The sequence below is a fragment of the Telmatherina bonti genome, assembly GCF_933228915.1.
Source record: "Telmatherina bonti genome assembly, chromosome: 15".
Taxonomy (NCBI): Eukaryota; Metazoa; Chordata; class Actinopteri; order Atheriniformes; family Telmatherinidae; genus Telmatherina; species Telmatherina bonti.
In genome coordinates, this window is record NC_136613.1 from 39,941,156 (window position 1) to 39,955,111 (window position 13,956).

A 13,956-nucleotide genomic window follows, 5' to 3' on the forward strand; every position below is an offset into this window, starting at 1 on the left:
CTATGTAAACAATATAATGCCATGTTATGTAATGTAAACAAAATGTAATAATAAAAATACCAGAACACAATAGAATTTACATATTTACATTAGATTAGAACTATTGTCTGATAAAGAGTGTTTGTAAAAGTAAAGTAAAAAGCAGGAGAGCAGAATATGTAGCTGTTATGATGAGCAGGGGTCCTGGTGGTCTGAAGGGCAGGAATGTAGTCTTCCTCTGGAAGGAGCTGCTCCTTCTTCATCTGAAGAGCTGCTGGGTTTCCATCACAATCACATGACAGACTAATAAAGACAAACAAGAAGTTTTTATCCCACATTAGTCCTGCGACTGTAATAAGTGTATGTTCTAACAGACACGCATCGCTGCACGCATGCGCACACAGAGTATGGAAGCGGTCCACACACACGCAGATAAATCAGCAGCAGCTTATTTTCTTTCTATCATTTTCTATTTATGAACAAATGTTTACAACTGGAGGGAAATAGAGGTGTTGAACCGCTGCGTCTCTTTCATCGCTGCTCTTTTTGCTTCACGCACACTTGGACTGAACGACACCCGCATGAACGGTTCCCCCGGTCCGGGGTCTGACGTTTTAGAGCCGAGACCCCAAGTTTTCTAACAAACCAGGTCCCACGTCTTTAGCAGACCCAACAGAACCACTGGAGATACGGCAACAGTAAGAAACAACGTCAGAACTGGCATCAGAGTTGGTGGGCGAGGTCTGGAAGCAGAAACGTATGTGATGGTCAGACCACCTAGGTTGACATATTGGCTATTATTGGCTAAAGAACGACCATGGATCAATCCAGTTGGTCAAAAATGGGGTCAATCAGAAGGAGAGAGCCTAACGGTGTGTCATGTGCAGTTTTATTGAAATAGTAAACGTCTAAGATATTGTAGGAGCGTGATATAAAAAGAAAAATGGAAAACGGCCCGCAGGCGGGCCGCCGACGGTTAAGGGGTTAATTAAACTTGTAATTCAATAACGCATCGAATATGGACAGCCTGGAACCTACATGTTCAAAAAAACTATCTAATTATGATTGTAGTTATTTTCTTAGTTATTTTTTTTTTTTAATCTTACATACTCCACCTTTAACCTATCCATAACAAAATCATGTTGGTCTTAAGTAGCCTATTGTATATTCTCCCTCTTACAGTTATCTTACCCCTAGAGCCTAAAACACAACTATCCATTTATTTTACATTTATCTCTAAACAACAAAAACAAGTAAATAAATAGTTAATTTATTAATATCAGATAACTTCCAACAAAAATGTCTAAAAAAACTATGACCTCTTTCAGAAAACTGCACGAAGTGCACTAGCAACTTTTTTTTTCAGTTCTCAATAAAGTTGCTTAATACTCAAATAGAGAGAAACTCTGCAACCAAAATAGGCCAAGTTATCTATGTAGCTCCTTTTTTCACAGTCTTCCTTCCTTTTCATTACTCAATTAAATATCCATTTTACCTTTTCATTAGTAAGAACTTAATAAAAACTTAATAATAGGAGCTTTTTGACCACCTCAGCGACTTCAGCCCCAGAGATAGGAGAGTCCACCCCTGAGTCCACCAGCTCTGCTTCTGTAATGAAACACTTTTATTTATTCAGACAGGATCGTGGAAGTCGGTGAATAATGACCACAACAGACTCTCAGTGTTCAACAATTAAATCGCATTTATTAATCTGAACAGCAAAGAGAAAGCAAACACATCATTGGTATAGCACTTAGATAGTTTCAGTTCCAGCTCTTACCGTTTTACGCGATAGGTTGGAGAGCCCACAACCCCGGTAGAGAGTGCCAAAAAATACCAGCTGGGCGTCCTGATCAGTGAAACCCGCAGCAGACTCCACCAGAAGTCCGGGACTTCTCCACTTTATACCCTGGCACAAACAACACCGTGCGCGAGCAGGTAGAGAGGTGGCCAACCTTTTTCCCCACATACACACAGTGGCTGACTCAGTTGTGTTATTGAGTCTTCTCAACATTCTCATGACCTTCTTAAAGCAAACACAATTGTTTTACAGAATGCAGCTGTGCATAGCCGAATAACAGGATGCAGCCGTGCACAGCTGCACGTAGGCAGTTACATAGAAATTAAATGAAGGCACACAACATCACTAATAAACAGTCATACTTCAGCTTCCTCATCGGAAGACGTGTCGTTAGGATTGAGGAGGTCTTCGAAGTGTTCCCTTCACTGACCCACAACGTCCCGAGTTGAGGTCAGCAGCTCCCCACCTCCACTGTACACAGTGTTGATGGAGCACTGCTTCCCCCTCCTGAGCCGCCGGATGGCAGACAGCAGACCCTCAACACGTTTGGGCCTGCCAGCTCTGACCGGCTTCCTCCCCCACCATCTGAGCCAACTCACCACCAGGTGGTGATCAGTTGAAGCTCCGCCCCCCTCTTCACCAGAGTGTCCAAGGCATGTGGCCGTAGGTCCGACGATACGACTACAAAATCCATCATCGAACTGCGGCCCAGGGAGTCCTGATGCCAGGTGTACATACGGACACTCTTATGTTGGAACATGGTGTTCGTTATGGACAATCCATGACGAGCACAGAAGTCCAATAACAAAACACCATTTGGGTTCAGAGGGGGGGGCATGCCTCCCAATCACTCCCCTCCAGGTCTCACTGTCATTGCCCACGTGAGCATTGAAGTCCCCCAGCAGAACAATGGAGTCCCCAGAAGGAGCACCCTCCAGCACTCCCTCCAAGGACTCCAGAAAGGGTGGGTACTCTGAACTGCTGTTTGGTGCATAAGCACAGACAACAGTCAGGACCCGTCCCCCCACCCGGAGGCGGAGGGAAACTACCCTTTCATCCACCGGGGTAAACCCCAACGTGCAGGCACCAAGCTGGGGGCTGATGAGAATGCCCACACCTGCTCGGCGCCTCTCACCATGAGCAACTCCAGAGTGGAAGAAGGTCCAGCCATCAGACGCTTGCTCTCGTACCCCACCCCCAGGCCTGGCTCCAGTGGGGGGTCCCGGTAACCTAATCCAGGGCAAGGGAACATGGTTCCCATGGTTGTATTCATCATAGAGATCTTTGAGCCCTACTTGGTCTGGTTCCTCCCCTAGACACCTGTTTGCCATGGGTGACCCTACCAGGGGCATAAAGCCCCGACAACATAGCTGCTAGGATCTTTGGGACCCACAAACCCCTCCACCACGATAAGGTGACAGCTCAGGGAGGGGAGATATTGAAAAGTGGTTAAAAATCTCCTGCTGCTCTGCAGCATCGCGTGGACATCGGGGACAGTGCCGCTGGATTGGCAGACTGGGGTGGTGGTCCCCCTTTTTAAGAAGGGGGACCGGAGGGTGTGTTCCAATTACAGGGGAATCACACTCCTCAGCCTCCCTGGTAAGGTCTATTCAGGGGTCCTGGAGAGGAGGGTCCGCCTGATAGTCGAACCACAGATTGAGGAGGAGCAGTGTGGTTTTCGTCCTGGTCGAGGAACAGTGGACCAGCTCTATACCCTCTTTGGGGTCCTGGAGGGGGCATGGGAGTTTGCCCAACCAGTCTACATGTGCTTTGTGGACCTGGAGAAGGCGTTTGACCGTGTCCCCCTGTGGGGGGTACTCCGGGAGTACGAGCTGTCCGGTCCCTGTATGACAGGTGTCAGAGCTTGGTCCACATTGCCGGTAGTAAGTCGGATTCGTTTCCGGTGAGGGTTGGACTCCACCAAGGCTGCCCTTTATCACCGATTCTTTTCATAACTTATATGGACAGAATTTCTAGGTGCAGCCGAGGTGTTGAGGGGATCCGGCTTGGTGGCCTCAGGATTGGGTCTCTGCTTTTTGCAGATGATGTGGTCCTGTTGGCTTCATCTGGTCGTGATCTCCAGCTCTCGCTTGAGCGATTCACGGCCGAGTGTGAAGCGGCTGGGATGAGAATCAGCACCTCCAGATCTGAGACCATGGTCCTCAGCCGGAATAGGGTGGATTGCCCTCTCCGGGTCGGGAGTCAGGTCCTGCCTCAAGTGGAGGAGTTTAAATATCTCGGGGTCTTGTTCACGAGTGAGGGAAGGATGGAGCGTGAGATGGACAGACGGATCGGTGCGGAGTCTGCAGTAATGCGGACTCTGCGCCGGTCTGTCGTGGTGAAGAAGGAGCTGAGCCAGAAGGCGAAGCTCTCCATTTACCAGTCGATCTACGTTCCTACCCTCACCTATGGTCATGAGCTGTGGTTCGTGACCGAAAGAACGAGATCTCGTATACAGGCGGCTGAAATGAGTTTAAATTTGTCTAAATTTAGTCTGTTTATCTCATTTTTTGTAAGTAAAGGGTGAAAATCTGTTAATTTAAACTTGTTTTCTCTTTATTGAACTTCAGGTCTACCAGCATTCTTTCTTGGCCTCATACCTGATCTACAACCTTTATACAAGGTGAGAAACAGAGCATAAACCATGGAATCTTACTCGTATGTAGTTGTTGTGACGTATTTACTCTGTTGCATCCTGTTCTTTGCAAACAGGAATCACAAAGTACTTATTGAATCGGGACTATTTTCAAAGCTAAAGTCCAAAAAGATGAGACAAATTATGACCACAAAACAATTAGAAGTTATTGCATACTAGCCTCATTGTACTGTACTGTACATCTGTTGTACTGGTTGTACTGGTGCTTTCAGTAACGTGATGATGGGATTATTTGTCATTTCAGAGAAGTGTGGGAGCTGAATCCTCCAGAAGTCTCACACTCTGTCCTTCAGTTTGCCTCATGGGGCATTCAGGGTCAGCAGTTGGTAGGTTCCCTAAACTCAATGTGGTTCCCAGCCTAGGGTCTCTGGCCCCATCACACCACCCTCATTAGAAGCATAAACACCATCTTGAGTGCAGTTGTTGATTAATTAACCGCTGCTTGAGATGGGCCTATAATCACCCCCTTCCTCTCGAGCAGCACACGGTGAAGGTCAGGTTCTGGATAGCTAGCTAAATAAAAACAGATGTCTGGGCAGTCACCTATATGACTGTTGGTGGGTCAGGGTGGAAGATAGGGGATAATCAAGGAGGGAGATTGGTTAATGGGGGGTCCTAGTTCAGGGGGGTTTACAGCCTACTGGAGTCTGTCTCTTTCAGATATGTAAATTAATTAATGTTTTTAAAAGAAAATAAATCATTTTAGTTTAGCAAAGAAAAAGAGAAGGGAAGTGAAGCTTCTACCTCTTTAACCATGAGGTTCTGCTTATCCGAAGGAAAGCGTGCCTAGAGGAGACGAGGAAATGAAACTTTTTATTCAGTGTACAGCACGAAACAAGTTTTTATTCACTATATTAACACATTTATGACCTCTGATTGGCTAATTCACCTGAAGACAACCAGTTCATGAGCTGACAGTGTTTCATATTGCAACATTTGTAGCTCCATGAGAGTCATGAACACTTTCTTTTGCGAAGGTAGTGGTTACGTCTGACAATGCACACAGACACTTTCTGGGCTCGTGCCTGTGATTTGGACTTTATATGTACATCAAGAAGCAATACGAATAGCTGTTACTTTCGCTCTTCCCTTTTGTCCCCTTTCTGTTCAGAACTACTTTCTGTCTTCTTATGTTGCAACACATCTGGCAACATTCTTCAAGCATTATAAAATATAAACTTATTTCAACAGTAAATACTTCAAGCTGTTTTTGACATACTAGAAGGCCCTGTCTGCATTATAAGCAAGCAAAATGAATAAAAATAAGCATTCAATAAAGAAGCAGAAAGAGAAATTTCAAATAATAGCTTTCAACAAGGTCACATAATAATGAGTGGGATTTAAAAAAAAAACAGCCGACTCCACAATATGATGCCTTACAGGATAAGGTAAAAAAATTAAAAAAACACTGACATATCTGTACAGTGTTTTTTATATAAACAGCAATATGTTGGGTCTTCAGCTAGTTGCTACACAGCTTTATTGTCATGGAAAACATGACGAGACAACATACACAAAAGAAGGTAGACAAGAAATTTTGTTTCTGTTTCCAAAGCTATCCATGGATTTGGCCCATAAATGAGAAGAAGCTGGTGAACCATTTAAGCCAGGAGTTCACCCATAAACACCACATCACTTAATGATCCAGCGGACCATTTTACAGGCAGAGTAGTCCCTCATCAGATGGGACTGAGGTTAAATCAGCTTGTGTTTGCATCTTTGGGCTAAAAATATAACTTTGTCCCAAGAGCATTTCCTCACCATAGTCTGATTTACACAGCTACATGCACAGAAATAACCAAGCGCAAAAGTTCCCACTTGTTTCATTCATTGCCCCCACTTCACAAACACAACTATTACTGTACGAAACACTTTCTAAAAAGAACATGATCCATTTTCTTCTGAAGTAACAGCACCAGAGAAACTCATTTTTTGTTCAAAGTATGTTTTTTTTTTTTTTTTTTTTCTTTTTTTTTCTGAGATCCAAACTACTTTAAATCTTATGTAAGGAAGATGTGTGTTCATAGTGCATACAGGATGTTATGGCTCATAACTCTTCATGCCTCATAAACATTGCTGTCTCATTAAATACAGTAAAATATTGACAATATAATCACAATGACAATCTAGGCTGGGATTTATACAGCTACATCCTCAAAGTGTCAAATTTACAAGCCCTGTGAAGCGCAACACAAATAACCAGAAACTCATTCCATTAGGGGATATTTCTCTCATTATTGTGAATAATTCCTTGCACTGATGGACTCCTCACTGCTCCAATGTAAACACTCATCAGAATGTTTTATTGGCAGAAAACAAAGAAAAAACAACTATGAAAAAAACATTTTTGTTCTAAATCAAGTTGTTGGACAGCCAGTGCTCCCTGCATGAGTGTTGATTCCACCATGGAGGTCAATATGGCTTATTTGCAACATTAAGAAAATTGGGGTTTGGCTCATCGTTTATCGACTGGATAAAGATACTGTATAGCAATCCAAATGCATGCGTCAGGACAAATGATCAAACTTCTCACAGCTTCAGTTTGAGGAGGCGCCAGACAAGGCTGTCCACTCTCTCCTCACTTTTTGCAATCTTTATTGAACCCTTAGCAGCTAGCATTAGACAAAACAAAGACATTAAAGGCATTAACTGTAGAAATATGGAGCATAAGACCAGTCTTTATGCTGATGATGTATTACTTTTCCTTCAAAATTCACAATCATCCATCTGTCAGACAATCGCACTCATCAATAAATTCTCATCAATTTCTGAATATTCCATTAATTGGCCTAAAACCACCGTTCTACCCATCAACTGTTCCTTCCATAATCCTCCTGACACTGCTTTACAGTCAGGAGATATTAGATACTTGGGAATAAACATCTCACCCAGACTGTCAGACCTTATAAAGCTAAATTATGTCCCTCTACTAAAAACAATTGAGGACGATCTCACACGGTGGAAATCTTTACCCATATCACTAATGGGAAGAGTTGCCACTATAAAAATGATGATTCTACCTAAAATCAATTATCTGTTTTCAATGATCCCCATTAAACCTCCATCGACCTGGTTTAAATGGCTGGACTCTCATGTCACTAAAGACAAACCACCACGGATTAGTCTAAAAACACTCCAGAAGACTAAAGATAGCGGTGGCTTAGACTAATTTCCAGAATTACTTTATAAGCAAAAAAGTACATGTGATGTGGGGGTCAGGAGGATGGTTTTGAGGGTGGGCTGAATGTGTGGCTGGGTGGACCTGAATGTGTCAGGAAGTGTGTGTGTGTGGCTGTAGGTGTGTGTGCTGAGACAGTGGCGGATGTGTGTGAAAGTGCCGATGTGTGGACAAGGGGGGACTTCATGTCCCAAGGTGGGGGTGTCCTCTGTGAGTGAGGGGGCGGTGGACCATCGGTCTGGGATTCCCCTTCTGCCGCCCCGCCTCTTCTCTGGCCTCATGCCCCCCTTCTGCGTGTGGTGAGTTGGTCCCCTCTTGGGTCGGTGATGACTCTCTGGTTAGAGTCGCCAAAGTCTGGAGGAAAGTGAGCTTTCCTCCAGACTTAAGTCCCTCGACCCCTCTTCCTCCCCGCTCCCCATCACACACAGGCAGGGTATTGGGAGGTGTGCACGTGGCGCTGGGTGGTGGTCCTGTACCCGGGGAGTGCAGCTGGTGTACTGGGGTGCGACCTGGCTGCCGCTAGGTGGCGGTCTGGGGATCCTGGTTCTCCGTCGGTGTGGGCTGTGCCCTCTGCCTGCGGGGGTGGGGGGCTGCTCTCTGTCTGCCCTGGGGGGCCGGTGCCCGGTGGGATCGGCCCTTGCCGGCCTGGGCCTGCTGGGGCCTGTTCCCCCTGACTGCGGGGGACTCTGGTTGGGGACCTCCTTCGCCACCTCCTGGGCAGATGCATGGCTGGCTCCGGAGTGGGGGGGTTGGGGTCGGTGCCTGGGGGTGACTGTCGGTTACCCGGGTCTCTGGGTTCTACTGGCCTGCCTCTAGCCGTGGGTGGGCGGGGTCACATTGGCATGATCACTCTTCTCTGAACACGTTCCACTCTAAATGTTCTGCATGAATGTTCTGCATGTGTCACAGTCACTGAGTCATCCAGCAAGTTTATTCACTAACAGCAGGTACCTCTCTTTCTGTCTTTTTGACTTAACTTGCCAGTTTCTGGTCCTCATGATTGTCAATGGTTCTGTTATATATATATATATATATATATATATATATATATATATATATATATATATATACACACACACATATATATGTATTTTTATATATATATATATATATATATATATATATATATATATATATATATATATATATATATATATATAGATATGTATATATATATATATATATATATATATATATATATATATATATATATATATATACACACACACATATATATGTATTTTTATATATATATATATATATATATATATATATATATATATATATATATATATATATATATATATATATAGATATGTATATATATATATATATATATGTAGGTGGGTATGTATGTGCATATATGTGTGTCTCTTTCCCTTATTTTCTCTGTTCTCTTTTCTGTTCTCTTTCTGTCCCTTTTCTATCCTCTCCAGTCCAGCAGCATAAACTCTGTAATATGAACAAATAAACAAAACAAATAGAAAAATAAATTAAGAATCCAGAAATACAAGGGGATCATTATGTCTATAAAAGCTCTCCTTGGCTAAATAAATTTACTCAGCGGAACGCAGCATCCAGAACATCAGTCTGCTTGCTTTAATGCTGGACAAGACAATGAAAAAGAAAAAAAAAAAGTACTGCGACTTGAACTTAGAAAGAGGTTTATACAGGAGAAGGCAACTTGAGGAAGCATCATGCGGCGACATGACTTTCTCAAGGAAAAACAAGCCAGTACTAGGCGTGCAAGCTCTGCAACAGAAACTATAGCACTGAGCATTGTGTGCATTGCAGAAAGTTTACCTGTCGTAAATGTAGGAGGGACTCACCTTGGGTTTGTGGAAACTCCTAAATAGGACGAGAAATAAATGTCTTTCCTTTACTGAAGTCATACTGTTTGTCTTTTTCTAAACTGAAATAACTACAATGCAGTGGACTTTGCCACCAAGTTGTTGGTTCTTTCACAATGTGAACAGTGCAATGTCGTCTTCGTGAGAAACTGGTCTGCAACTTACAATTCTGACGTTCATGGTTTTCATTATTCTTCCTCATATGTGCATTTTCAATAAGAACGAAAAGTACTTCTCCTCAAATGATAATAGGAACAGCAAGTTTTCAAGTTAGAATAAGTGTGATCGAAAAGAAAATCAGATTTAGATATGACTGATCAAATAAATATTACTGCAAAAAGGGTTGGCTCTGAAGGAAAGTGGTGGAACACACTCTTGTTCTGTTGCCAGTTTGTTTTCTGTTTTACAGATATATATATTTGAAAACAACATCTATTACCAGTCTACTGTTCAGAGCAGCTCATGGAGGCTCACATCGTCTGGGCAGGATGGTGTCATCTTCAACGGCATCGCAGACTGGCTGTATGAGGGTAAGACTGAGGGCGCTTCACATGTTTACATCTTATGGTCATATGTCAGAAATACCAAAACCAAAAGTGTCCAACTCTGTGTAAGTGTAATGGGCCCCGAATGAACCAATAAATAGCTTTTCTGTGGAGCAGCTGACAGTCAACACACAGATTTCTGATGAGTTAAATAGGGTTAGTTTATTAAAAACTAGCACACTGTCTTTAATCCCTCTGGGAGAGCTGCAGCCACTGTTTCTGATGCCCGCTGTTAGATCCACTGCAAACTCAGAATAAAAGTCTCTAAATAAACCATAGCACACAGAAAACAAACTGAATAAGATGAAGATAGAGAAAAGTGGTCTTCTATCCTCGCGAGTGGGTTAAAACAAGACAGAGGGTACTTAGCTGAAACTTCACCGCTCCCTGTGTTTGATGAGGGATCGTTTCTTGTCTTTCCCCTCCAGTCTGTGATGTCACTCGGTTTCACCGAATCCTTCACTTTGTTGTGGCTCCCACTCATACTCCGACAGCAGGGAATTTCCTCCTCCCGTGCCTTGGGCCTAATCTGTTCCAGTGCCCCCGTACTCCTTCTGCTGCCATTCCCCGTTGTGTAGCCATGTTTCCCAATCATGGCCTCTGTGCACTGTTCCTCATGCCACGACTTATCTGCCACCTCCGTTGCTGCTCAGTCTTCCATATCGAACTCTCTCCGTCCCTCCATGTCCCCCGAGCAGAAGGCACAAATAAACATCTTTCAGCCAATCCTTAGCCAGCAGGCCCAGTCCCCAGGTGCTGATTACCTGTCCTGCTTGGGAGGAGCTGGGTGTAAAACACACACACACACACACACCCCTGACATAAGGTTCTGACATAACAGAGAGCTGTGAAACACACAAGCCTCCATGATCACTGCAGAGTCCTGCTGGGCATAACGAACGTGGAATTTCCCAACAACATGGCTGCATCAAATTTAATCTCACAAGATGGAACAAATAATCAAGAAAGTACCATATATAACATCATAAAAAACTATACTTGTTTTTCTACAAACCAAGTCTTTGTCGTTGCTTTTGTTAATATAACTTTATTTAAGATGTTCAAAGAATTCAGATAAACATACAGCAACAAAAACAACACAGAGATAGACAGAGGAAAGAAAACCTTCCCAATCACACAAACACACACCTAAACAAACAACACACACAATTTAATTCAATTCAACTTTATTTGTACAGCGCCACTTCACAACAATTTTGTCACAGGGCACTTTACAGACACATCATTTCTAACCAGTTCATACATATCCTATAATAGAAACCAACTGATTGCATCGAGTCGTGACTTGGATCCAATCCTCCATCCTGAGCTGCACGAGGCGACAGTGGGAAGGAAAAAACTCCCCTTTAACAGGAAGAAAACCTCCGGCAGAACCCGGCTCAGGGAGGGCAGCCATCTGCCTCGACTGGTTGGGGTGGAGACGACAGGAAAGACAGATCAACATGTACAACTGCACTTATTCAGGAAGACCTGCAGAAAAAAGGAGAAATAAGTTAGAGACGGCAATATCGGCATATATTTATACATTAATATATTAGAGAAATAGAGCGAGGTACTTCTCAGTGCATCAGGTAACATCCCCATTGCTACATAAGTAATGGATGGCTAGACTACCCATAACTATAAGAGCAGTGAGCAGAACCTGGACAGTTGGGTCCCGTACATGCAGACTCCAACTCAGGAGATGCTCATATCCTAACTATAAGAATCATGGAAAAGGAAGGTTTTCAGCTCCATCTTAAAGGTGTGGAGGGAGTCTGCCTCCTGAACCCACAGTGGGAGCTGGTTCCATAAGAGAGGAGCCTGATAGCTAAAGGCCCTTCCTCCCTTAGTACTCTTAGAGACTCTGGGAACCACCAGTAAACCTGCAGTCTGAGAGCCAAGTGCTCCATTTGGAATATATGGAACTATAAGATCTTTTATGTACAATGGAGCTTGGTCATGGAGAGCTTTATATGTGAGGAGAAGAATTTTAAACTTTATCCTGGATTTAACAGGGAGCCAGTGTAGAGAGGCTAAAACTGGTGAAACATGATCTCTCCTGCTAGTCCTCATCAGAACCCTCGCTGCAGCATTTTGGATCAGATGGAGACTTTTCAGGGCATATTTGGGACAACCCATAAATAAGGAATTGCAGTAATCCAGTCTGGAAGTAATAAAGGCATGGACTAATTTTTCTGCATCTTTCTGAGACAAGATGCTCCTAATTTCTGCAATATTACGCAGGTGGAAGAAGGCGGTTCTAGAAACCTGTTTTAAATGTGAGCTAAAAGACAAGTCCTGGTCAATAATGACTCCAAGATTCCTCACAGTGGTACTGGAGGCCAGATTAATGCCATCCAGATTAATTACATAACTGGATAATGTTCTAAGTTTTTCAGACCTGAAGATAACGACCTCTGTCTTGTCTGAGTTTAAAAGGAGAAAATTCAGAGTCATCCAGGTCTTGATGTCTGTAAGACATCTTTGTAATCTAAGAAACTGATTGGTTTCATCTGGCTTCATGGAGAGGTAGATCTGAGTGTCATCCACATAGCAATGAAAATTTATACCATGCTGCCTGATGATATTTCCTAAGGGAAGCATGTATAATGTGAAAACATACACACAAACAGAAATAAAGAACAAAATGAAGGGGATTTTAGAATTTGACATATTAAGAACAATTAACTACTTCGGTGCATGGCTGTATGTAATTAAAGTGTCCACCAGACTTGGCAAGAAAATCTAAGAATAGTTGCTATATGGATAAAATTGATAAAGATGGCCCACCGCATCATATGCAATTTTTTCAGTTACGATACCTTTTAATCTCCAGCAGTCAACAGCATCTGAAAGTGATGAAAGAAATGCATTCTTGCAGTGGACTGGGGCATGAATAGAGGTATCTGACAGATTGCAATACTTACCAGATTGCCAGAATTTAAAACAATTAGAAATTATACAGTTTTCCACCATTGTGCCAAAAGGCAGAGAAGACGGTGAAAAAAGAATTGCCGACAATGAGCCATTTAAGATGGATTCTTTTTCCATTTAGACCCATGTCTATAGCTTTAGTCTTATAGTCTTTCTGCCAGTACATAAGAGCTTTTAAATTTTCAGCCGAATAATAATATAGAAGCAAGGAAGCCTAAATCCGCCCATCTCTTTTGGTTTCATTCAGTGAGTTTTTGAAATCCTATGGATTCTGAAGGCCCAAATAAAAGACAAGATTAGTTACTGTAATGATTTGAAAACTGATTTTGTTAAAAAAAAAAAAAAAGAAAAAAAAAAGAGATATTATAAATATAGAAATCTCAGCGAAGATGTAATTTATTAGCATTATTGTACCCACTCATGGAGAAAGGAAGGGTAGCCCATGTCCACCTTGTCCAAAAAATAGAATTTAAAAGTAATCTAGGATCTCTAGGTAAAACAACACCAAGATACCCAAGTTTATCTGTGATACTAAAAGGAAGATTTTCCAAAGATTCCGTCAAGACTGACACCAAAAGATGTGAATTTACTTTTTTGCCAATTGATTTTATAACCAGAGATATTACCAAATAAATTTATATGGTCCAGCAGAATGGGAATAGATAGTTCAAGTTGTGAAAAAAAGGACAACAACATCATCTGCATATAGAGAAACATGTCACTAAGGTGAAAGAGAAAGATGCTGTCTCACACTAATGGCAAGCGGCCCCACAGCGATAGAACAAAGCGCTAAGGAGACAACCCTGACGGGTTCCTCAGTGCAAAGCAAATGAAGCTGACCTTTCTTGATTGGTCAGAATGGAAGAGGAAGGGAAGGTATATATTATCTTGATTTAGGATACAAACCGGGGGCCGAATCCAAATTCCTCAAATACTTTGCACATAGGCCTATCAGGCCATTTCATCTGATCACATGCCTTCTCTGCATCTAAACAAAGGGCAGCAACAGT

The 13,956-nt window shown here is 42.7% G+C and overlaps 1 protein-coding gene across 1 annotated transcript in view; it reads left to right on the top strand.

Moving 5' to 3' along the window:
- The window catches only part of LOC306766933 (inactive dipeptidyl peptidase 10-like), a gene marked incomplete at both ends in the record, with an annotated part of 238,030 nt that overhangs the window by 176,181 nt on the left and 47,893 nt on the right, over positions 1-13,956 (top strand). Inside the window, 3 exons of the mRNA XM_079254791.1 lie at positions 4,351-4,403; positions 4,681-4,762; positions 9,874-9,994. Coding sequence (XP_079110917.1) covers positions 4,351-4,403; positions 4,681-4,762; positions 9,874-9,994 — 256 coding nt within the window. The remainder of the gene's footprint in view (positions 1-4,350; positions 4,404-4,680; positions 4,763-9,873; positions 9,995-13,956) is intronic.